The following is a 26,439-nucleotide window of genomic DNA, read 5'->3' on the forward strand; positions in this document are numbered from 1 at the left end:
TAACTAGGATTTATTATTTTTTAAGAGACAGGGTGTCACTGTTGCCCAGGTTGGAGTGCAGATGCCAGCATAGCTACGTGTAGCCTTGAACTCCTGGGCTTAAAGGATCCTCCCATTTCAGCTTCCTCAGTAATTAGGATAACAGGTGTGTAACACTGTGCTCAGCTAGTTTTGTTTTGTGTTTTAAATAATAGACATGGGGTCTTGCTTCTTTGCCTAGGTTAGTCTTGAACTCCTGGGCTCAAGAAATCCTGCCTTGGCCTCCCAAAGTGCTGGGATTACAGATGTGAGCCACCACACCCACCCATAGTTCTAAAATTTTTGTGGAGATGAGGTCTTGCTGTGTTGCCCAGGCTGGTCTCAAACTCCTGGCCTCAAGTAGTTCTCCTACCTGGGCCTCCTAAAGTGTTGGGATTACAGGGATGTGAGCTGCTATACCTGGCCAAGAATTTCAGTCTTTATGTGAAATATATCCTATAATTGGAGACACTCTTAGGGTGTTCCTTTTCTTGTCTGAATTCCTGTCCCTCAGGAGCCTGGAATATAGCTATATTGAGAGTTTTCTGTGTCATATTGAGAATTTTCATATAGTCTTATTAACCGTCGTTGCATTCTGCTGGTTGATCTATTTTAGCACAATTGTTGAAATAAATACTGTTCATTTAATGCCACATCCTTATCTTAATATCAGTTCAAGGATAAGCACAGCTGAGTCATTTAAGCTTGTATGAATACAGTTTTTGAATTTTGTTGATGGTGCTTTAAACTGTTTAGATTCTCTGTAGGTGCGAGAATCCCCTGTTCTCACACTTATTCTGTGTCCTTGGCTGCACGAGGTTGCATATACATTATTGAGGTTAATGGGAAGCCAAATGCAGAGTGGGGAGCCACAGTGAGTGGCAGCTCTACTACTCCCCAGCAGTTTGACCTTGGACAGTGTTGCAGCCTGACAATGTATTTCTTTCTTTTTTTTTTTTTTCTTTTTTTTTTTGAGATGGAGTTTCGCTCTTGTTACCCAGGTTGGAGTGCAGTGGCGCAATCTCGGCTCACCGCAACCTCCGCCTCCTGGGTTCAAGCAATTCTCTTGCCTCAGCCTCCTGAGTAGCTGGGATTACAGGCACGCGCCACCACGCCCAGCTAATTTTTTGTATTTTTAGTAGAGACGGGGTTTCACCATGTTGACCAGGATGGTCACGATCTCTCGACCTTGTGATCCACCCGCCTCGGCCTCTCAAAGTGCTGGGATTACAGGCTTGAGCCACCATGCCCGGCCCATGTATTTATTTTTGTAATGGAAATGATACTTGCATGATAGGGTTGTTGAGAGGATTAAATGGTATAACATATGTAAGACACTAACATATCATGGTAGAAGCTTGGTAAATATTTGGCACCTGTTAATCCTCAGCTTCCCCATAAGGTGAATTTGCTTATCCCCACTTCTGTAAATGGTGTGGGGAGGCAAGGCTTAGAGAACATTTCACTTGCTTTAGGCTGGTGCTTTTCAGTCACTGGGGACTCTTGTTAAAATGCAGATTTTGATTCAGTTAGTCTGAAACCTGGGGCCCAGTGTATTTATTTCTAACAAGCTCCCTCACCTTAACTAGGGAGACCCTAGGCTACTTAACGTAGGAAGTAGGGAAGATGGGCCTCAAACCCAGGTTTGCTCTACTTCTAAGCCTTCCCCCATCCCATAAAGCTTCCCTTATTCTCACTTCTGCAACGAGTTTTTTGTTTGTTTGAGATGGAGTCTTGTTCTGTCGACCAGGCTGGAGTGCAATGTCACGATCTCAACTCAGTGCAGCCTCGCCTCCCAGGTCCAAGTGATTCTCCTACCTCAGCCTCCTGAGTAGCTGGAATCATAGGCACCTGCCACTATGCCCAGCTAATTTTTTGTATTTTTAGTAGAGACAGGGTTATGCCATGTTGGCCAGACTGGTCTCGAACTCTTGACCTCAGGGATCTGCCTGCCCCGGCCTCCCAAAGTGCTGAGATTACAGGTGTGAGCTACCGCACCTGGCCGTGCAATGGGTTTTGTTAAGAGACTTCTATGTTATTTAAACATTTCTGGCTGGGTGTGGTGGCTCACACCTATAATCCCAGTATTTTGGGAGGCCGAGGCAGGCGGATCGTGAGGTCAAGAGTTCTAGACCAGCCTGACCAACATAGTGAAACCCTGTCTCTACTAAAAATACAAAAATTAGCTAGGCATGGTGGCAGGTGCCTATAATCCCAGCTACTATAATCCCAACTACTCAGGAGACTGAGGCAGGGTAATTGCTTGAACCTGGGAGGCAGAGGTTGCAGTGAGCCAAGATCGTTCCACTGCACTCCAGTCTGGGCAGCAGTGTGGGACTTGGTCTCAAAAAATAACAACAAAAAATCATCCCTCAGACTACCAAGATCTGAAGTTATATTTTATTCATTTGCTCAGCCTTTACTTAAAACTCTTTGTATGCCAAGTTCCCTTTTTAAAAATCTACTTTGAAAGAAGTAGGACTAGATGAAAATGGGTTAATAATACTTAATGTTGTCTTTTGGACAATTATTTGTTGTCTCATCATCTTAAATGTTCCACATTGTTCATCTCTCTCCCTGTCCCCAAACTTGCTCCTGCTACCCCTGCCTGCCCTTTATTTTTATTAGAACAGTGTCATCAACCTGGCACAATGGCTTATACCAATAATTCCAGCGCTTTGGGAGGCTGAGGCAGGTGGATCACTTGAGGTCAAGAGTTCGAGACCAGCCGGGCCAACATGGTGAAACCTAGTCTCTACTAAAAACACAAAAGATTAACCAGGTGTGGTGGCAGGCACCTGTGTACTCCCAACTATTCAGGAGGCCGAGGTGGGAGAATCGCTTGAACCCAGGAGGCAGAGGTTGCAGTGAGCCAAGATTGCGTGTTGCACTCCAGCCTGGGCAATAAGAGCGAAACTCCATCTCAAAAAAAAAAAAAAAAAAAAAAAAAAAAAGAACCGTATCATCACTTGCCAGATTAGAAATATCAGGTATTCTTGAGTCTTTCTTCTCCCTTACATACAATTAGTCATCCAGTTCTTTTAGTTCTTCAAAATCTCGTTGAAATGTGGCTTCCCGCCAGCCTGTCTGCTGCCTGTTAGCTCTCACCTGTCTGTGCAGTAGCCCCCACCGACCTCTCTCCCACCAGCATCTCCCTGTGGTGCTGTGCAGTCTCGCTGTGGTTCATCTTTCTAGTCAGAACAAGCCTGAGAGTGCCGCACCTCCAGAAGCCCTGTGGTCTTGATAGAGAGAGGCAAATAGGTGGCTCAGAACAGACTTGAACTAGACTGCCTGAGCTCCTATCCTCCACAACTCATCAGCCCAAGAGTGAGAAAGGTCAATTAGCTAGGGAAAACATTTAAATACAAATACTCATCTTAATGTGTTTAAACATGTTGAGACAGTTCTGTCAAAGGTGAGGAACAGGCTGGTCTTGGTGGCTCGTGCCTGTAATCCCAGCACTTTGGGAGGCTGACAAGGGCGAATCGCCTGTTCAGGAGTTTGAGACCAGCCTGGCCAACATGGTGTAACCCCGTCTTTACTGAAAATACAAAAATTAGCCTGGCGTGGTGGTGTGTACCTGTGATCCCAGCTACTTGGGAGGCTGAGGCAGGAGAATCACTTGAACTTGGGAGGCGGAGGTTGCAGTGAGCTGAGATCCCACCACTGCACTCCTGCCTGGGTAACAGAGTGAGACTCCATCTAAAAAACAAACAAACAAACCCAAATAGGTGAGGAACAAATTAAAGATAGATACATTGGTTTCTTATTAATTTTGTGTTTAAGACAGTGCTTATTTCCTTGGGGAAAAATACTGTAAAGAAGACAAACTTAATCTATATGGCTCAGAAGTGAATAATATTTATATGGTCATAATGTAATCTCTGAATAGTGATTTGATCAACAATGGTGATATGACTATTCCATGGAGAGGGAGAAAGAACATGGGGGTGAGGTTGAGAAAGTCATTTGATAATATTTGAAACTACAAAATCAAATAGTTCATACAAATATTAAGTAGATATAGTGAATTTTTCTTCCATGTATTTGAATTATCTTCTGTGGGATCTCACATTTAAGTAGTCAAGGGTAAACTATGGCTTTTTAGCAAATTGGAGAGTAACATATATGTTACATGAATGTTGGATGTTGGGTGACTTAAATCCATGTCATTCTTTTGTGAGAACACATTATTTTGCATGCTGTAATAGCAGAGTAGTTTGGAATAAGGAGCTATTTAAAATACAGGTCCACCTAAGAAATAAGAAATTAACTTCATATTCTATTTGGGGCACAGATTTATTTTATTAATTTTTTTTTTTTTTTGAGATGGGTCTCACTCTGTTGCCCAGGCTGGAGTTTAGTGGTGTGATCTCGGCTCACTGCAGTTTCTACCTCCCAGGTTCAAGCGATTCTTTTGCCTCAGCCTCCTGAGTAGCTGGGATTACAGGTGTGTGCCACCATGTCCCGCTAATTTTTGTATTTTTGGTAAAGATGGGGTTTTGCCATGTTGGCCAGGCTGATCTCGTACTCCTCACCTCAAGTGATCTGCCTGCCTCGGCCTCCCAAAGTGCTGGGATTACAGGCCTGAACCATGGTGTCCAGCCTTATTGGAACATAGATTTAGGAGTACAAAAATACTTTTTAAGTGTTTGAGATGTAGGTAAGATACTACTTTTTGTTGTTTAAGTGATGCCATGTCAGACTAAACTCTGTCCTTATTTTTAGTTTTTTTCTTGTCAGGTTCTGGAGTTAACCTGTCTCACAGGTTAAGTGAGATTTAATTGGTTAGCCGTCTCTTTGAGATAGTTGATGAAAGGTGCTTCATAGCTTAGTAAGTTTTTGTTCATGAATCCTGAGCACATGCATGTGTTGTATTAGAGAGGCAAGAAAGAAGATCAGTAGAGCAAATCCTTGTGAAAAGCATGCTTTTCCCCGTGGGTCACGTAGCCAGGGCTCTGGTGGATTGGTGAACAGCATGAGAGGAAAAAAAGCACTGGGCAATTTAAGCTGCATTTGGCAATTGAGGTGGCGTTTAAAGGTGAACTTTATTTTACTATAAAAGCTTTGATACTGGTATTGGTGAGAGCGTGAGGGAAACAGGTCTGCTCATGTGATAGTAGTTAGAAAGTAATTGGGTGCAACCTTTTCAAAGGATATTTAGGCATTATTAAAATTAGGGATATAGCCCTTTGAATAGAAGTTCCACTTCTAGAAATTGCAAAGAGCTACTTGAAAAAGTATACCAACACACATGTACTGGGATGTTTATCGTAACAAATAGCAAAAAGGAAAAAAGCAAACAGCAGACAGTAGCCTTCCTGTTCACTAATGGATGTGAAATTACGGACAGGTAAATGGTATATTGACAATGTGCAAGCACTAAAAAAGGAGCTGAGATCTGTATGTCCTCAAATTTATCCTCCGTAGATGCACGGGCAGAGGTATTTTACAGAACAGTTTGTACCTACCTGTCTTTGTGTATGTGATGACATGAATGTGTGTGTATATAAACATTTCTATGGAAAGTGCATAAGCTGTGTTAGTATCTGGGCAGTGGGGCTAGAAGTTGGCGGGGGGTGTGTGTGGAAAGGCTGTTTTTAAAGCCCCAGTCTTGTTTTTAAAAGTCAAGAAAAAAAGCCTGCAATTCAACACTTGATCTGATGGGGTTATTTGGTTGTATTGAAGGTGTTCTTGTGTCTTTCAGGAGGGGCTCTCCACTGCACCGTTCCCTCTGATTGCAGCACCAGTGTGTCTCACTTGGCATTTGAACCTATCAGTTCTGTTTGTGTCTGTGGTGCAAACACGAGAGAAGGAAACTTAATAGTTTTGTCACCTTTTCAATGTCAAGTTTTCTTATTATGTATACATCCACCATTGTGTATGTGTGTAGGTTTGTTTTCTGGTGTTTTGCTAAATAGCTTGATTTTTTTTCACATTCAATTCAGGAATTACTTCTTGTGAGAAACTTGATTTTTTTTTTTTTTTTTTTTTTTTTTTTTTTTTTTTTTTTTTTTTGAGACAGAATTTCGCTCTTGTTACCCAGGTTGAAGTGCAATGGCGCGATCTCGGCTCACCGCAACCTCCGCCTCCTGGGTTCAAGCAATTCTCCTGCCTCAGCCTCCTGAGTAGCTGGGATTACAGGCAAGCGCCACCATGCCCAGCTAATTTTTTGTATTTTTAGTAGAGACGGGGTTTCACCATGTTGACCAGGATGGTCTCGATCTCTCGACCTCGTGATCCACCCGCCTCATCCTCCCAAAGTGCTGGGATTACAGGCTTGAGCCACCGCGCCCGGCGAGAAACTTGATTTTTAATGTTCTTCTCATACTTCATAATAATACAGGCTTTATTCTTACTGTTGATGCATATTTAAATCTCAAACTTCTACTTAAATGATTAGGTTGATTTCCATATGGTTTATTTATCACTTCCATATGTCCTAATTGTACCTGACCGCTCATTTCTTTTTCTTTTTCTTTTTTTTTTTTGAGACGGGGTTTCGCTCTTGTTACCCAGGCTGGAGTGCAATGGCACGATCTCGGCTCACCGCAACCTCCGCCTCCTGGGTTCAAGCAATTCTCCTGCCTCAGCCTCCCTAGTAGCTGGGACTACAGGCGTGTGCCACCATGCCCAGCTAATTTTTGTATTTTTAGTAGAGACGGGGTTTCACCATGTTGACCAGGATAGTCTCGATCTCTTGACCTCGTGATCCACCCGCCTCGGCCTCCCAAAGTGCTGGGATTACAGGCTTGACCGCTCATTTCTTAACTGTGTGTTAGTCATTTCTGTTGGTCTTGAGCTAGCAGTCTTGCTAATATGGCAGGCTGGCTTTTTCTCGGAGATCTATCACCTGTTACTTGTATAATGCTGAAAATAGCTGTAACCACTCTTGTATCACATTGCACACCTAGTTACAGTCTACTTTCACCTCCCTTGACTTTCCAGGGTTTTCTTATTTACTCATATTGGTGTGATTTTCTTGTGGTAGGGTGTTTCTTTAATAGCAATTTCTTTCCATAAAATTATTTCTTTTGCTTATTTTCACTAGGGACTTTTTTTTTTAAAGCAGCATTCAGGTTTCTGTTGAAAGTTTCTATACCAGTTCTTTCATCCTAAATACTGATAAAGATAATAAACACAGGCAGCTTGTAATAGTTATTTGAACATATCAAATGAAGTATTTTCCTATTAACTACACTTCTATATAGTTTTTAAGCAGAATTTCAATCAAGAAGATACTATTTTTCCATATCTCTTTAGATTACTTTCTGATTTTTTAAAACACTGTTTATACAAGTTTTTTATCAAACTTCCAACAGATAATGGGTACTGCCTCTCATAAGTCTTCCAAAGGGACAATGGAAACTGGGCCCAGTTGAATAAAGGCATATTCATTTGTTTTGGAACGCAGAGTTCTCTGCATGTAGATTGCATTTAGCACTATCTAGTGTATTCATCTGTAGTTTTGCTTTTTTCAGAATAAAACCTTGACAGTGATTTTGAACCTGAACTTTATTCCTTTGTGCATGTATTGCTTTAAAAAGGCCAAAGTCTAGTATTCTTCCCCCTTTTAAGTTTTATGAAATCAAGGTTAAATTGTTATTAGTGCCACTTAATATTTGACACCTGCTATGCTTAATGAACTTGGAGTAGTAAAGGGAGCAGCAGAGTCAGCCATCCATGTTATATAAGATAGAGAATGAGGGGGCTATGATTAGAGCTTTAGAGTAGTGGGTTCTAACCTGTTGTAAGAGCACTCATTTTTTATTTGTGCATATGTGTTACCTTTTCCCTTTTCCTCTGGATTTATAGGCATTTATATTTGAATTGTAAGAATTTTCTTGAGATTATATTACAGAAGTCATTAAGATGGGGAACCAGTCTCTAGAGACATAAACTGGTAATTAGTCAGTGTAGGGAAGGAAAGGAAGATGAGGCATGGTCTGGTTTGTGGACTAGGGTCTTTGAGTAAGTGGCTCTTTGACTTTGGGGTACTGAATATGATGTAAGAGGAAGGGGGTGATGGCATATCTAGCATCTCTTCCTGCTCATTTCTGTGATCCACTATTCACACTTTGATCATCTTTATCTGCTGACGGGGGTACCATTGCTTGATATTTATTCTTACTCACTACTCTACAGAGGTAACGATTTGTCACTGTGAAGAATGCCAGAGAAAATATTTCCTCGTAAAATTTAACTGCTTACTGTGAATGATTCATATATGCCTGATTAAAATGTCTGTGAGTAGAGATTTTTATACACTGACTTAGCTAAATGCTATCTTCATTGAGTGGCATTGCAGTCTATATGTCAAGTTAGAGTAAAAACTATATTTAAAATGGAAAAAAAAGGGGGCCAGGCAAGGTGACTCACACCTATAATCCCAGCACTTTAGGAGCCTGAGGTAGAAGGATCACTTGAGACTCGTAGTTTGAGACTAGTCTGGGCAACATAGGGAGACCCCATCTCTACAAAAAATAATAAATGAGCCGGATGTGGTAATGCACGCCTGTAGTCCCAGCTACTGGGGTGGCTGAAGGGGAGGATCATTTGAACCTGTGAGGGTTGAGGCTGCGGTGAGCTGAGCTGAGATCGTACCACTGCACTCCATCTTGGGCAACAGTGAGACCTTGTCTCAATCAGCAAATAAATAAATGCAATGAAAATAAATAAAATGAAAAATGGAAACAGTGTTTTTAAAATTTTTTTTTTTTTTTGAGATGGAATCTGGCTTTATTGCCCAGGCTGGAGTGCAGTAGAACGATCTCAGCTCACTGCAACATCTGCCTCCTAGATTCAAGGGATTTCTCCTGCCTCAACCTCCCAAGTAGCTGGGATTACAAGTGCTCACACCACCACACCCAGCTAATTTTTTTTTGGGGTTTCACCATATCAGGCTGGTCTTAAGAACTCCCGACCTCAGGTGATCCACCCACCTTGGCCTCCCAAAGTGCTGGGATTACAGGCATGAGTCACCACACCCAGCCAGTGTTTTTCAGAGAACATTGGAAACTGGAATACCAAAGACACTACATAGATACTCCATCAAGTCATATGAAATTTAGGTTAGTTAATATTGAGAAGTTGCTTTGTGATGAGCACTCTGGGTGGTACAGCAAAGGCACATACAGCCCGAAAGGGGAAGTAGGATGTTTTAAAATAGATGTTTTGGGGAGGAGGAGTTTGGGGGAAGAAATAAATAGATGTCTTCATTAGGATTTTGCAGAGGGCTACCTGATTATTTGGATGTTTTTATATCATTTATGAGGAAGTGATATAAAAACATGTATGTTGCCTATGACTTAGAAGTTTTCAAGGTGAGATGCTGTTGTGATTTATTTATTTATTTATTTATTTATTTATTTTAATTTTGAGACATAGTCTCGCTGTTATCAGGCTGGAGTGCAGTGGCATGATCCAGCTCACTACAGCCTCCGCCTCCCGGATTCAAGCAATTCTCCTGCCTCAGTCTCCCAAGTAGCTGGGATTACAGGCACCTATCACCACACTCAGCTAATTTTTGTATTTTTAGTAGAGACAGGGTTTCACCATGCTGGCCAGGATGGTCTCAATCTCGACTTGTGATCCTCCCACCTCGGCCTCTCATAGTGCTGGGTTTACAGATGGGAGCCACTGTGCCTGGCCTGTTGTCATTTTTAAGATTGTGATTTTTTTTCTTTGTCTTACCAGCCTGTGATTAGGTAGGTTCTGCCTTTGGAATGACAAGGTTCTTCCTGCATGTTTTTCTCATGTGCGCAAGGGTTTCATCTCCCCTCCACCCTTAGGATTTGCAGGTCTAGATCTTCGCCTGTGCTTCCTTTCATGCCATAACCCCCACATAGAGACTCTGTGACAGACATAACTAAATGCCACCTGGGACTTCTGCACAGCATGTCAGATGCACAGCTCATGGTTCCCCTTCAGGCTTACGGTTAACCAGGAAAGATTTTTGTTGTCTCCGAAAGTAATTTTATAATTTCCTGAGAGCAGAAAAAGTGGATTTTAATTAAGTACCAGATGTCTTTTAAGGTCCTACCTTCTAAAAGTTTTCCAAAAAATTTTTACAACAATTTTTCTAGATTTAGAATTTCATTGCGGACTTGTTAATGTCTCTGAAGTGTCTCATGTCTTGAGAATCTGGCAGGGCTTTATTTTTTCTCTGAAGTTCAAAGTTGTTTTCCAAGTTTGCAGATTTTAAACTGAATGCTTTACTAGCTGATAGTTATTTGACAGTGAGTGTCACTTTTCTGTAGAAGTAATATGCAACTTTGAGAAAAGAAATTTTTAAAAAATTACGGGGATTAGATATGAAACAAAAGGACATCATTTTTAAAATTTAGAAACAGGGTCTTGTTCTGTTGCTCAGGCTGGAGTGCAGTGGAGTGATCATGGTTCACTGCAACCTTGACCTCCTGGGCTCAGACAATCCTCTCGAGTAACTGGGACTACAGGCACATGCCACTATACCCAGCTAATTTTTGTATTTTTCATAGACATAGGGTTTTGCCATATTGCCCGGGCTGGTCTCAAATTTCTGAGCTCAGAAGATCAGCCTGCTTTGCCTCCTGGAGTGTTGGAATTATAGGCCTGAGCCACTGGTCCTATTTGTTTATTAATTTATTTTTATTTTATTTTATCTTTTTGAGACTGAGTCTCTCTCTGTTGCCCAGACTCAAGTGCAATGGCGCAGTCTCGCTCACCACAACCTTCGCTTCCCAGGTTCAAGTAATTCTCCTGCCTTAGCCTCCCAAGTAGCTGGGATTATAAGTGTGCACCTCCGTGCCTGGCTAATTTTTGTATTTTTAGTAGAGACAGGGTTTTGCTGTGTTAGCCAGGCTGGTCTTAAACTCCTGACCTTAGATGATCTGCCCGCCTCGGCCTCCCAAACTGCTGGGATTACAAGGTGTGAGCCACCATGCCCAGCCCAAAAGTAAGCTTTTGATGAACCCTTTAGAAGTTAAGAGAGTAATATACTGTTTAGCTAATATACTGCTAATTTATGTACATGCATTTGCACATTATGTAAATTTATAATTTTCAGTTGCAAGTAAGCAAATACGCACTATTGCCATAAAACAGCAAAGCAGTGAAGTTTATTAAGGAGCTATTGATATTTTATCAGTAGCCTTCTAGCTTCTAAATATTTTAAGCTGCGTAACTGAAATTGGAACTTCTTTCAAAATCTTTTTTGTTTTGACTACATTTTCTTACTATCAAGATGACATCATTATTTTTCCCTGTTTCCCTTCACTTTTCTCTCTCTCAAACTGTTTCTGCAATTGGGTCATCTCTGACTTTGACTATCTCACTTTGTAAATCTGCTTTTAAAAATATTTTGTTGGGTATGGGGGTGTGGTACTTAGATTTCGTATCTTTCTGATAAGTCTGTCTAAAATTTTTTCTATGAGTCAATTATTTTTTTTCAAATCTTTTTACTTTGTTATTTGGAAGTCTGATAGAATAATATATTCAGGGAAAAGCTAAACTGAGTATTCAGGGTACCATAGTAAGTTGCCAATTTTTATTTTATTTTTTTTTTGCTTCTGGGCGATACATATTTATTTTGAAATGGCTATTTTTAAGTACTACTTCCCTTACTCAGAAGCTGTTTGACAGCTTTGGCCAACTACTTTAGTTGTAAACCTGCTAAAAGTTTATTGGAGTGTATCTTTCTTAGGATATGTTTTCCTGTTTTCTTCTACATACAGTAATTTTATGAACTTCGGTTATCTGATTTTTCTAGCCTATTGTAGATACCTTTTAAAGGATTTTAGCCCTGTAACATCTCCCAAACATAGCTGAAGGTTAAGAACAAAGAGAAGGCGGGGCACAGTGGCTCACACCTGTAATCCTAGCACTTTGGGAGGCTGAGGTGGGTAGATCACCTGAGGCCAGGAGTTCACCACCAGCCTGGCCATCATGGTGAAACCCCATCTTATAAAAAAATAAAAATAAAGAACAAAGAGAAACCAGGAAAAGAACCTCTCAGTGCAAGGACTTTAGCATAACAAAGGGAAATTTTCTATAGCAAAAAATAAGTATATTTCTTATTTGTTCCTAAGGGCATCCTTGTGTTTTATAGTACAGTATAGCAACTATTATTCATAATGATGACCCAGCATCAAGAAAGGGTGTAGTGTGCTTTTTTTAGTATTCTGTTTAAGCACGTAGGAAAAAACCAAAACTATAAAAAGAAAAAAACTATGTTAAAAAAAACCTTTGAATTTTAGTTTTGTGGCAATTCATTTAGGCAGAGTTCTGTATATTTATTTTTACATTTTAAAAGTTCCTGTTGTGTCAGCTGCTGGACCCGGTATCTTTGGATGTACAGTATTTCATTTAATTTTCCACAATTCTGTGAATGAGGTAGTGTCCCTCCCCCTTTGTTTAGAGATTAAGAAACAGGCACAGATTTAAGTGATTTTCAAGTTGACTTTAAGTCATGAGTTTTCCAGTTGTTTATAATATATTGCCAGTTGGTTTATCTACTGATAACCTCAAATTTAGTGTGTTCAGAAGTAAACTTATTAATAGTATCTTTCATTAGAAAACTACTTCCTGCTGTCCTATGTTTCACTTCGCCATTAATAGTATCACCTTTGGCTGGGCGCAGTGCCTCACGCCTACAGTCACAGCACTTTGGGAGGCCAAGGCAGATGGATCACCTGAGGTCAGTAGTTGGAGACCAGCCTAGCCAACACGGTGAAACCCTGTCTCTGCTAAAAATACAAAACTTAGCTGGGCGTAGTGGTAGGCACCTGTAATCCCAGCTACTTGGGAGGCTGAGGCAGGAGAATCACTTGAACCTGGGAGGCAGAGGTTGCAGGGAGCCATGACTGTGCCATTGCACTCTAGCTTGTGTAACAAGAGTGAAACTCCGTCTCAAAAAAAAAAAAATACACATATATATAGATATAGGTATAAAATATATAAATATATGTATCGTGTATATAAATGTATAGTATATATGTATTTAGTGTGTGTGTGTATGTTTGTGTATATATATGTATGTATGTATAGTATCACCTCACCTGTCAGGCAAAAATTGTATTAAGGTCTCAGACTGACAGCTTCATTCCAGTGTTCATATTATTTTAAAATTGATTTAAATTTATTTGTTTTTTTGTTTTTTTTTGAGACGGAGTTTCACTCTTGTTACCCAGGCTGGAGTGCAATGGCGCGATCTCGGCTCACCGCAACCTCCGCCTCCTGGGTTCAGGCAATTCTCCTGCCTCAACCTCCTGAGTAGCTGGGATTACAGGCATGCGCCACCATGCCCAGCTAATGTTTTGTATTTTTAGTAGAGACGGGGTTTCACCATGTTGACCAGGATGGTCTTGATCTCTTGACCTTGTGATCCACCCGCCTCGGCCTCCCAAAGTGCTGGGATTACAGGCTTGAGCCACCACACCCGGCAAATTTATTTGTTTTTAAGCAGCAGAGTCTATCTGTGTCACCCAGGCTGGAGTTCAGTGGTGCCATCATAGCTTACTGCAGCCTCAAACTCCTGGGGTCCAGTAATCCTCCTGTCTCAGCCTCCAAAGTAGCTGGGACTACAGGCTTGTACCACCCACCTAGCTAATTTTTTTGGTATTTTTTTGTAGAGATGGGGGTCTCACTGTGTTGCCATTGCTGATTTCTGACTTAACTCCTGGGCTTATGCGATCCTCCCCTGTCAGCCTCCCGATTAGGTAGGACTATAAGCGTGTGCCACCATGCCTGGCTAATTTTTAAAAATTTTATTTTGGTAGAGACTGGGTTTTGTTATGTTGCCCAGGCTGGTCTCAGACTTCTGACCTCAAGCGATCCTTCCACCTTGCTTCCCAAAGTGTTGGGATTATAGGTGTGAGCCACTGCACCCAGCCTCATGTTCATTTTATATCGAGTGTCTACTGCTTGCTGGTACTCTTGTCTAAACAAAATAAACAATTCCTGCCCTTATGGAGCTTGCACTGCAGTAGGAGATAAAAGTAAAATATGTGGTATATTGCGTGGTGGGCATGTCAGGACTATGTGGTTGTAAATAGGATGTCCCAGAAAGCCTCACTGAGAGGGAGACATTGGAGCATATATGCTTTGTTTACACTTACAAATTTAGAGATTGATTTAGAAATTAGAAGAATGATTTGGAGATCCAGTTTTTTGGTTTCTCATGAAAATTAGACATTGTAACAATGTTGGAGCTTTCTACTGGCTCTGCCAGGTCTGTTTAGCTGTGAAGGCCTGGTTTAATCTCCCATCATTCCTATAGCTATTACCGTAGTTGAAGCCTTGAATATTTCTTTTCTGCTGTTTTACTTTAACACTGTTTATTCCCATTTTCAGCCAGTCCTACATACCACAGTGGGTTATCTTTGTAAAGCATACATAGATGCACGGTGCATGGAATACTGTTTCCCTGTTTGCCAGATAAATCCATACTTCGGAGCCCTCCGTAATCTGGTCTTGGCCTACTTTCTAGTATTCTCTTGGTCTACTCATCAAAATAAATATGTATTGTTCTCAATTTTGTGGACCAGTCATATACTAAACCTTTGCATTAAATTCCTTCTCCCACCTCAGCGCGTCCAAATCACACCCTTTTTAAGACATTCTGTAAATCCTTACCTTCCATAGCAGACCGTCCCTATCCCTCCCGCCAGGCTAGAAGAAATCTCTCCTACTCTGAGCTGTAGTAGTGCTTTATGCAAACGCTTTCTCGGGTTCCCTTGCTAGACTTCAAACTTCTTGAAGGCAGTCTCTATTTAAGAGTAGTTTTTATGCTGGGTGTGGTGGCTCATGCCTGTAATCCTAGCACTTCAGGAGGCCGAGGTAGGTAGATCACTTGAGGCCAAGACCAGCCTGGCCAATATGGTGAAACCCTGTCTCTATCAAAAATGTAAAAATTACCTGGGAATGGTGGTCCATACTTGTAATCCCAGTTAGGGAGGCTGAGGCAGAAAAATCACTTGAACTTGGGAAGTGGAGGTTGCAGGGAGCCGAGATCACACCATTGTACTCTAGCCTGGGCAACAGAGCAAGACTCTGTCTACAAAACAAAACAAAACAAAATAGTTTGCCTTATGATGCTTATATGAAAGGTGTATAGAATATTTAGGAAACCAACTCTGATTAGAAATAAATCCTCTTTGATCTTTTGTGGATCTAACAGATCTAGACTATATTCTTTATAACTCAGTTTAATAAGTTCCTATTCTTAAAAATAGTTTTAGGGGGGATACAGGGAATAAAACTGCTTGAGATGAGAAGATAATGACACATGTGTGTTGTTTTGTTGAGGGCCCTTGACGTAGTATTGCCTCCCAGATTGAGAGAAATGAATACAAATGTGCCCTAATCCTTTTTACTTTTTTTGTCCTCCCCTCATTTCTTTTTTTTTTTCTTTTGAGATGTGGATCTTGCTATATTGCCCAGGCTGGAATGCAATAGTCCAGTCACGGCTCACTGTGGCCTAGACTTCCCAAGATTAAGCAATCCCACCTCAGCTTCCCAAGTAGCTGGGACAACAGATTTGAGCAAGCTACCATTCCTGGCAAATTTTTTTAAAATTACTTGTAAAGACAGAGGGTCTTGCTGTGTTGCCTAGGCTGATCTTAAACTCCTGGGCTCAAATAGTCCTCCCATCGTGGCTTCCTGAAGTGCTAGGATGACAGGTGTGAGCCACTGCAATGGTCCCTAATTCTTTACACATATGGATTTCATCACTGATAGAAGCCCACACCCCCATAGTCTTTTCTCTGTGCCACTTTTTTTCCTCTTTATTTAGCAGTCTTTCCCCAAGTTGTGCTTATTTTCTGAATAACTTTTATTTCTGCCATTCAATTAAAAAGTTTCCGGCCAGGCGCGGTGGCTCACGCCTATAATCCCAGCACTTTGGGAGGCCGAGGCGGGTGGATCCATGAGGTCAAGAGATCAAGACCATCCTGGTCAGCATGGTGAAACCCCGTCTTTACTAAAAATACGAAAATTAGCTGGGCCTGCTGGTGCGTGCCTGTAGTCCCAGCTACTGGGAGGCGGAGGCAGGAGAATTGCTTGAACCCAGGAGGCGGAGATTGCAGTGAGCCGAGATCGTGCCATTGCACTCCAGTCTGGGTAACAACAGTGAAACTGTCTCAAAAAAAAAAAAAAAAAAAGTTTCCCCCTCTTCATTTGAAGAACATTAAAAACCTTAAAATTTTTTTGAACTCTTATTTCAACCAGGAGCCTTTCTATTGGACATGACCATTTTTCCTTATAGTTTAAGAGCATATCTTTAGTTAGGATGTTGCCCAGAGGCTGTTTGTCATGGATATACAGACACATGGTTGTCTTTCTTCCATGTGATTGAATTTTTCATAGACATCCTTATGAAGCCACTTAAACTTGTTTCCTTCAGAATATTAGCTATTGATTTACTGTCTTGTCAGAGTATGCTTCTCTTTCAATGTAAAGTTTTTTTTTTTTTTTTTTTGAGATAGAGTTTTACTCTTGTTGTCCAGGTACGATGGTGCGATCTTGGCTCACCACAACTCTGCCTCCCAGGTTCAAGCGATTCTCTTGCTTCAGCCTCCCCAGTAGCTGGGATTATAGGCATGTACCACCATGCTGGGCCAATTTTGTATTTTTAGGGGAAATGGGGTTTATTTTGAGTAGGGATGGGGTTTCTCCATGTTGGTCAGGCTGGTCTCGAACTCCTGACCTCAGGTGATCTGCCCATCTCGGCCTCCCAAAGTGCCAGAATTACAGGCATGAGCCATCAAGCCTGGCCAGTCTTTGTTTTCTTAAATACTGAATCACTTGCTTTTTTTTGGTCTTATTCAAACTGTTACACCTCAAACTTTTTTGTCTCCTTCAAACTGTTATACTTCAGGAAAACTTAGATTGTTTCATAAATGTTACGAGAGGATGGGCACAGTGGCTCATGCCTGTAATCTCAGCACTTTGGGAGGCTGAGGCAGGCGGATCACGAGGTCGGGAGTTGGAGCCTGACCCACATGGTAAAACCCTGTCTCTACTAAAAATATAAAAGTTAGCTGGGTGTAGTGGTGTGCACCTGTAATCCCAGCTACTCAGGAGGCTGAGGCAAGAGAATCACTTGAACCTGGAAGGCAGAGCTTGCGGTGAGCCAAGATCACGCCACTGCACTCCAGCCTGGGCTCTAGTAGCTAAGTTCTTCTAAACCTTTATGCCTCTACAAAGCTAAACTTTTGATGATAACTATGTTATTAGGTTTTTAAAGAACTTTTATTTTATTATGGAAAACTTAAAATATATGACAAAAATAGCGAACAGTGTAACAAATCACCATGTGCCACTAGGACTCAATCATTAACATGTGATTCAATCATTAACATTGCCGGGCCACTACTATTTCTTCTCTACCTCTCCTGCCCACACTGGGTTATTTATTAGCCAATCATATATATATATATATATATATATATATATATATATATATTTTTTTTTTTTTTTTTTTTTTACAAAAGCAAAAACCAGATAGTGAAAGTTGCCAAGTTTCTTCAGCTTTTCTAGTGTGATTCATCTGCAGGAGAGTAGGGAACAGCTGGGTCCGAACACAGAAATCCACACAGCTTGCTTCTGCCCTCTGCACAGAAGCACGTTCTTCATGCCAGGGCCTGGTTTCCTTCCACACAGCTCAGGGAGTGCACCCTTTTATGAACTTGTTACCAGTAAATTTAGAAACAGTGGTCCCTGAATCCTTGGTCCTTGACCTGTTATTGTCAATCCTATGGCACAGACTTTGCCTTTGGCTTCCTTTCTGGAAAATTTCAGAACTGTATAAAAATCACTTGTAAAACCCTAATAGACACATTTTGCCAAGAATGTCATTTATCTCTTGACAGTTTGGCATTTGCCTTTAAATATTAGATTGTGGGCCGGGCGCGGTGGCTCACGCCTGTAATCCCAGCACTTTGGGAGGCCGAGGTGGGTGGATCACAAGGTCAAGAGATCGAGACCATCCTGGTCAACATGGTGAAACCCCGCCTCTACTAAAAATACAAAAAAAAATTAGCTGGGCATGGTGGCGCGTGCCTGTGATCCCAGCTACTCAGGAGGCTGAGACAGGAGAATTGCCTGAACCCAGGAGGCGGAGGTTGCGGTGAGCCGAGATCGCGCCATTGCACTCCAACCTGGGTAACGAGCGAAACCCCGTCTCAAAAAAATAAATAAATAAATAAATAAATAAATAAATATTAGATTGTGTAATCAGTAATGCCTTTCAGGGAAAATAATGTGGTGGTTGGCTGGCACTTTAAACGTGAAATGGACTTAGGTTCTTAGAACCGTTAATCATTATTCTACACAAAATGGTCATACCCCTTAATAGTGAAATGCTAAATGGATATAAAGCAGTATTTGTGAATAAGATTTAAAAAGTTGAATATAAAATGTGATTTATGGTTTTATTTAATGAGTTTTTACCAGAATGGTGTCTGAAGGGTATTTTATATTTTTAAGCTTTGAAACAGCGTAATGAGGCATCTTCTAGTGAGTCCCACCAGTCTCCCAGCCTGACCAGCATGCCCAGAAATAATTATTTTTGTCATTTTAACCTGCCTTCTTATAGCCTTCCTTGCCCTTCACTTTGCAACAGAGAGGAGAAAGAAACTCATGGTCTCTACCATAAATACACATGGTAACAGCAGTGAAGTGATTATTATTATTTTTTTGTGTGTGGCAAGTCATTCATTCAGTGGTGATGGAATAGCTTATTTTTAATGCAATGTTTTTCTTTAGACTAAATCTGTTTCTTTTTTTCTGTATCATTTTGTGCTTGTACCATTCCAAGGCAGCATAAAGTTAGCACAGCTTCTTCTTTTACCATTTGGTTAATAAAAGTTTTGAAAGTTTAGTTCAGTTTGCTTTTGGGTTTCATATGAGGTAGACTATGAGAACTCTTTAATTTATGATGTGATATATGATTAAAGACAGGCCCATTGTATCTGGCATGTAGGTTGTACCGGGGATCATGGGAAAGAGAAGGCTTGGAGAATCTTTTTTATAAAAGAGATGTAAGTGTGGACTAAATTCCAAACCAAAAAATGGAAGAAAACTTGTTCTATGCATCCAGATAAAGGATAGAAAAGATACCTTCAGTTTTCCCAGAAGTGACATGATTAAAAGTAATAGCTATAGATCGGTGTCATTCATGGCAAATTAGTTCTGATTGATGGAGAATGCTGCATCTATGGATTTTTGTATTAGAAAATTAGTTTAAGACTTCTTTTGTTAAACTCTAATATTCTGCACGACTCCATTCTTTATCTTTGTCAGTTTATTCGTTTTAAGGACTGGAATATCTTGTACAACTTAGTTGATTTCTTCTGGATACCCGAAGTTAAACAGACACATATATTAGTGGAGCTCTGGGAAGAGGGCATTTATAGATATTAACAATAGCCTACTGCCTCTGTGTGTGTGTGTGTGTGTGTGTGTGTGTGTGTGTGTGTGTGTGTGTGTTTTAGAGAGGTTCTCACTGTCTCTCAGGCTGGAATAGAGTGGCACGATCATAGCCGACTGCAGCCCCAAACTCCTGGGCTTAGTCTTCCTGCCTTAGACCTTCCAAAGTGCTGGGATTATAGGCATGAGCCAGTGCAGCCAGCCACCTATCGTATAAATGGCTTATAAGTCATCTGGCTAGGCATAGTGGCTCACACCTATAATCCCAGCACTCTGGGAAGCCGAGGTGGGAGGATCACTTGAGCCCAGGAGTTCAAGACCAGTGTGGGCAACATAGATGCTCTCTCTACAAAAACTAAACATATTAGCTGGGTGTGGTGGTGCCCACTGTAGTCCCAGCTAGGGGGAAGTAGAGGTGGGAGGATCACTCCCTGGGAGGTGGAGACTGCAGTGAGCTGTGATCATGCTACTGTAGTGCACCCCAGCCTGAATGACAGAGTGAGACCCCATCTAAAAAAAAAAAGAAAAAATAGTAACAGTAATTTGTTTAACCAGTTTCTTATTGATAAATGTTTAGACTGTTTACATTTTTAAACTTCAACTATTCCAGTAAACATATATACAGATTTATCAGAAACACTTATTTTTTTGTAAACTTTTTATTAAAGAATAACATATATACAAACAAAAAGTACAGAAATTGTCTTCATTTTTTTGAGACAGAGTCACACTTTGTCGCCCAGGCTGGAGTGCAGTGGCGCAGTCTTGGCTCGCTGCAACCTCTGCGTCCCGTGTTCAAGCGATTCTCCTGCTTCAGCCTCCCAAGTTGTTGGGATTATAGGTGTGCACCACTGCACTTGGCTAATTTTTGTAGACAAATTATTTTTGTAGTTCAGTGCTGAAATCTGTAAAACGCATACATTTATGTGTATAAATTCTTCCTTTTTTTTTTTTAACTTGTATTTTTTTGACACAGAGTCTCACTCTGTTGCCCAGGCTGGAGTGTAGTGGTAAAATCTCAGCTCACTGCAATCTCTGCCTTCTGGATTCAAGTGATTCTCCTGTTTTCAGCCTCCTGAATAGCTAAGACTACAGGCACCCACCACCACACCCAGCTAATTTTTGTATTTTTTGTAGAGACAGGGTTTCTATGTCTGGAAACCCTGTTGACCAGGCTGGTCTCAAACACTTGACCTCAAGTGATCTACCCACCTTGGCCTCCCAAAGTGCTGGGATTACAGGCATGAGGCACCATGCCCGGCCTCTTTTTTCTTTTTTAATGCTTTGTAATTTTCTTTTGGGTGACTGTACTACAGCTTATTCTTTATGCTGTTGGTAAATTTTGGACTGTCTCTAATTTTTGGATGTTACAAATAGTGCCGTGAACATTCTTAAACATGGGCTTCGGTTAATGTGACTATCCATATGTATTGGGCATATCTCTCGGAGTAGCACGGACAGGCATAGGGTATGCATATGTGCAGGTTTTGTACTGCCAACAGTTTTTCAGAGTGGGTGAAACCATATCACACTCCCACCAGCAGTGTCTGGCTATTTAAAAAAAATAACTTCATAGAAGTGAAATTTAAATAAAAGAGTAAATTCATTTTAAGTTTTGGAAGGTAGTGCTGGATTTGTCCTCAGAAGTACTAATTCATACTCCACTGAACACTAGATTTTTATCCAGCTCTTTAATTGTTTTCATTGTTTATAGTGAGAAAATACCATTTTTAAACTTCTTTAATGAGTCAAACTTTTTTATACTTCAGTTTTACCCATTTCAGTTTACTTGACTTGGATATTCTGGCCTTTTCTTTGTTGTGTTGTTTGTATTTTTTTCTTACTGCTTTGTAATAATTTGTTTTAAAAATCCACAGCGTATTTTCCTTCCTAGTTTGTCCTTTGTCTTTTACAGTATAGAAGTGCTTTAGATGTCTGTTTTCTTTAAGGGCTGTATTATTTATGTTTAATTTTATTTTAACTGGATTTGCCTGTTTTTTTTTTTTTTTTTTTTTTTTTTTTGAGACGGAGTTTCGGTCTGGTTGCCCAGGCTGGAGTTCAATGGCATAAATCTCAGCTCATTGCAACCCCTGCCTCCTGGGTTCAAGCAGTTCTTCTGCCTCAGCCTCCTGAGTAGTTGGGGCTACAGGCATGTGCTACCATGCCTAGGTAATTTTTGTATTTTTTAGTAGAGATGGGGTTTCACTATATTGGCCAGGCTGGTCTTGAACTCCTGACCTCAGGTGATCCATCCGCCTTGGCCTTCCAAAGTGTTGGGGTTACAGGCATGAGCCACCGTGCCTGGCCTGTTTTTCATGTATATAGACAAAATGCAGTCTTACACATTTAACATCTTGAACCTCATAAAAATCCTATGATATGCTGTTTTCCCAATTTGCAAAGAGAAAATAAAGACTCAGGGAGTAAACTGACATTATTTTGGCTGGCCTTACTCAGTAAATGGCAGTCTTGGGATTTGAACAGCAGTCTCTGAATCCAAAGCTCATACATATTCTTCTCACAAGAGTATTTATTGCCTCCTAAACTATCAGAATTATTATGTGTATTTGATCAATGTCATGTCAAATTTTGGCAGCACTTTAAGTGGCGCATCCTGGGGATGTTATTCATGGTTCTGTCAGGTACTGTAAAGCCTTGTAATTTCCTTTACTGTCCACCTTAGCATTGAGAGTAAACATGAGGTTACGATCCTGGGAGGACTCAATGAATTTGTAGTGAAGTTTTATGGACCACAAGGAAGTAAGTACATGTGTTGGTATGTGTTCTTCTATTACAATCTTTTTCTCTATTTCTTAATAGAACATCAAAGACAGATGGTAGCATCCATAGTTTCTGAAAAGCAAGTTTAGTTGGACTGCAGAACCAGTGAGGCAATCTTTCTCCTATTGCAATCACTTTATATACAGTCATCCCTTGGTATCTGCAAGGGATTGGTTTCAGGATCACCCCACACCAAAATCCACAGATGCTCAAATCCATATATAAATGGCATAGAATTTGCATGTAACCTGCACACATCCTCCCATGTCCTTTAAAAATCATCTCTAGATTACTTGTAATACCTAACACAATGCAAATATTATGTAAATAGTTGTTATACTGTATTTTTTTTTTTTTTTTTTTAATGTTGGAATGTCACTCTGTCGAACAGGCTGGAGTGCAGCGGTGTGATCACCGCTTATTGCAACCTCTGCCTCCTGGGTTCAGGCAGTTCTCCTGCCTTAGCCTTCAAGTAGCTGGGACTACAGTCATCTGTCATCACTCCCAGTTCATTTTGTATTTTAGTAGAGACAGGGTTTCACCAGTCTGTTCTCAAACTTCTGACCTCAGGTAATCCACTCACCTCAGCCTCCCCAAGTGTTGGGATTACAGGCATGAGCCACTGCACCCGGCCTTTTTTGTATTTTTTAAATTGTATTGTTATTTACTATTGTTTGGAATTTTTTTCTTGAATATTTTTGATCTGTGGTTGGTTGAATCCAGGAATGTGGAACCTGCAGATATAGAGGGCCGATTGTGGCTTTCTCTTTATCTCTATGTGACAGTACTAGACATGAGTTGTAAATTGTGGGTTTTGTTATGGATGGCCATGTGAGTGGTTTCCAGAAAATGTTTTTTCTTGTTTTGTTTTTTGGCTTTGGAGGGGTGATGGGCATGCGGTTTATTGAGATAGAGAAAGTAACGTGGCTGTTACTTAACAAATAATTAAATAGTGTTTAGTAATTTTGAAGAACCATGTAAATTACAAAAGAGAATGAATCTGCTTATTTTTTAACTTTGGATCTTTCCAGGAAAAGTATCTTAATCTGAACATGGTGCACCTACGGATTGTTACAGGTCCCTGACTCTTGAAGGAATTAATTTGGAAGGTTTTCAGAAGATGAGGGAATAATGTTTAAGATACACTCAGATTTATTTTCTAATTTGGAGATGCAGTTCTGATGAATATTTTTACTTTTATTTCAGCACCATATGAAGGCGGAGTATGGAAAGTTAGAGTGGACCTACCTGATAAATACCCTTTCAAATCTCCATCTATAGGTATGTGACTACTTGGTTTCTCTCCTTAGAGAGTTTTGAAATCTAAGAGGAAAAAAATTCTTCATTTCATGGAAGATAATTAATTCCAGAAATGTCTACTAAGCTGAATTTTTCCCTTTTGGACTTTGGTTAATTAATCAGTGACTTTTGGGGGGGAACTTCTGTAGGTGTGTTAGAAGATATTTAAATATACCCTTTGCATAATTATAGTGACCATTACTTTAGATTTTTGTCTTTCAATGTCAGATTTACCAGCTTTAAGGCTCCACTGCTCTTCAAGCTGTTAGCAGGAAAATAATAAACATATCTTAAGTCTAATTTTGAATGCCATATCATAAGAATGAATGTTCTAATCCTATCATTTTCAGAAATCCTCCCTAGATCCTACTTTCCTTTTTTTGTTCACTCCAACTCTGGGTACCTCACAATTAAATGACCCTTGCAGTCTCCCCATCCCCAGTCGTCTTAGCCCTCTAAACAGCAGAAAAAAAGAATAGAAACCTCATTGGAGTTGTACAAAGAGGTACTTTTTCTTTACCTTAATGGGGATGTTATTTACCTGTCACCCTCAGTCCCCAGTAAGGCACTCAGTGACAGATCTGTCTGATTGAAAGTTGATACCTTTAAATATTTGGAGATTGTAGAATGGTAATAATTTAGTTAAGCCAACTTTTTTTTTGGCTTCACTTTATACATGTCTTTATGATAAAATATTGACCAATTTTAAGTAAGAACAAAGCAATTGTAATATATTGAGCATTCTGAAGGTCATGTTCAGAATTACCAGAGTTCAAACATTTTGCTACTGTGTGGCTGTCTTAAGAACTAATGCCCAGGCCGGGCGCGGTGGCTCATGCCACTTTGGGAGGCCGAGGTGGGTGGATCACTTGAGGTCAGGAGTTCAAGACCAGCCTGGCCATCATGGTGAAACCCCATCTTAAAAAAAAAAAAGAAGAAGAAGAAATGGCTCCCCCATTTCTTTTCAGGGCAAATGGTGCAGAAAAGTTGGGATCATCACCAACTAGGTCCCACTTAAAAGGAGCAGCCTCTCCTCCAACATCTAGCTACTTTGTGTGTGTCAGAGTTTTATTCTATAAAAATACTGCATCTGTAGTTTCTTCTTGGGCTGGGGAAGTCAGTATTCATTTGAAGAATAAATTGGTAATTTCCTTGAGGTCCTTTAGAAGAGTTTTCTAAACCCAATACTGAAGAAGATCCTTTACAGGTAATTGAATCAGATATTTCTTTCTTGCTATACAGGGGCCTCTAAGTGTCAGCATTGTGAATGGTAAAGTGAGACTGGAGCTGTGAGGTGTTACGTCTTTGAGACAACCCGCAAGCACATCTGACTTAGCACCTGTATAGGTGTAGAAACGTGCACACCTGTAATGTACATCCTCTCCTTTTGAGAGGGCTTTTCTGTTGTGTTGTGGTTCCCTGTCCCCAGTTTATTCATCTTCTAACTTTAGGGTATTTCTTTCCATTCAGCCATTTAAAACTCCTATGTTGTTTAGTGATATGACTTTACAGCCTTTATATAAGTCCAAATCATATAAATTCAGATACATTTCATAAATGCCTATTTACCTAAAGGCTGAAAATTGGCATGCTAAGTCTAGTTTTGTTAACCCCACATTTCTAGTCAGAAAGGAAACAATAGGCTGGATGCAGTGGCTCACACCTGTAATCCCAGCCCTTTGGGAGCCCAGGGCGGGTAGATCACCATCCTGGCCAACATGATGAAACCCCATCTCTACTAAAAATACAAAAATTAGCTGGGCATGGTAGCAGGCGCCTCCCAGCTACTCAGGAGGCTGAGGCAGGAGAATTGCTTGAACCTGGGAGGCAGACATTACAGTGAGCCGAGAACACACCTCTGCACTCCAGCCTGGTGACAGAGCGAGACTCCATCTCAACAACAAACAAACAAACAAAAAACACAAAAAAGAAAGAAAACAATGGAGTTTGTTGAAACTAACAGTGAACTTACAGAAATACAGTTTTCATATCCTGTAGAAATGTAGTCATTTCTCAGACCTTAATGTATTTTTCTAGGTAGTATGATTATCTCAACGCAATTTTCTAAGTAATAATGTCTAAACTGAGTCAGGCATTGCCTATTTATTAACTAATGACACAAAAAGCCTCCATGCTTTCTTAAATTAATGATGCAATATGAAATTGGTTGGAACAAATGACTAAGCTAATTTAACTTCTTCATAATTTTTTTCTTTTCCCTTTCTGTGTGCTTTCAGGACTTGATAATGACTACAAATACGTGTATCATCTTCTCTTAGGGAAGTAGATTTAGCTGAAATATTTGTACAAGCTGTTCTTGTTTCCTCCAGAGGAAGGTTGCATAAGAGAGTTTCAATCAGTTGCGTGGGGTGACCTATTTTCAGGTCGTCAACAATGTAATTACTGTTGAGATGTGTTTTAAACATTCTGAAAGCTTGTGGCTCAGAAAAGGCAAGGATTCCTTTTTGAAGTGTGTAGATAGTTGTAAAATTATACAGAGGGGTGATGAGGTAAGATAAACCCAATCTCAACATTCTTTTTAAATCTTGCCCCTGTTGTATCTGGGTAGGTGTACTGTTCTTCCTGAGCCAAATTTTGAGCTTTTAAATAATAAGCTGTGCAGATTTAGATCAGACATCTTTAATGCTTGGATCTTGGAATTTTGCAACATCTATGTGTACTTTGTTCTGTTTTGTGTGTTTGTATGTGGATGTATATTTCAATTGTATTAATGACCCATATCCATTGGAGTGATACAAGAAAATCTGTAAGCCAAAGTAAAGAAAAATCAAATAATGGTCTTATAATCTTATCCATTACAGAGTGTTATTATTTACATCCTGGCATATGCTCTTTAAAACATTTCTCTCTGAATATTTATATATTCAGTATAATTCGACATGCTCATCTTTGGGACACTCTCCAAATACAGTT

The 26,439-nt window shown here is 40.3% G+C and overlaps 1 protein-coding gene across 2 annotated transcripts in view; it reads left to right on the forward strand.

Annotated features, from left to right (window-relative positions):
• The window catches only part of UBE2H (ubiquitin conjugating enzyme E2 H), a 124,972-nt gene that overhangs the window by 51,481 nt on the left and 47,052 nt on the right, over window positions 1–26,439 (forward strand). For both annotated transcript variants that reach the window (XM_003921004.4, XM_074379065.1), the window contains exons 2-3: window positions 22,109–22,185; window positions 23,413–23,487. In XM_003921004.4, the coding sequence (XP_003921053.1) occupies window positions 22,109–22,185; window positions 23,413–23,487 (152 nt within the window). The remainder of the gene's footprint in view (window positions 1–22,108; window positions 22,186–23,412; window positions 23,488–26,439) is intronic.

The sequence above is a fragment of the Saimiri boliviensis genome, chromosome 10 (genome assembly GCF_048565385.1).
Source record: "Saimiri boliviensis isolate mSaiBol1 chromosome 10, mSaiBol1.pri, whole genome shotgun sequence".
Lineage (NCBI taxonomy): Eukaryota > Metazoa > Chordata > Mammalia > Primates > Cebidae > Saimiri > Saimiri boliviensis.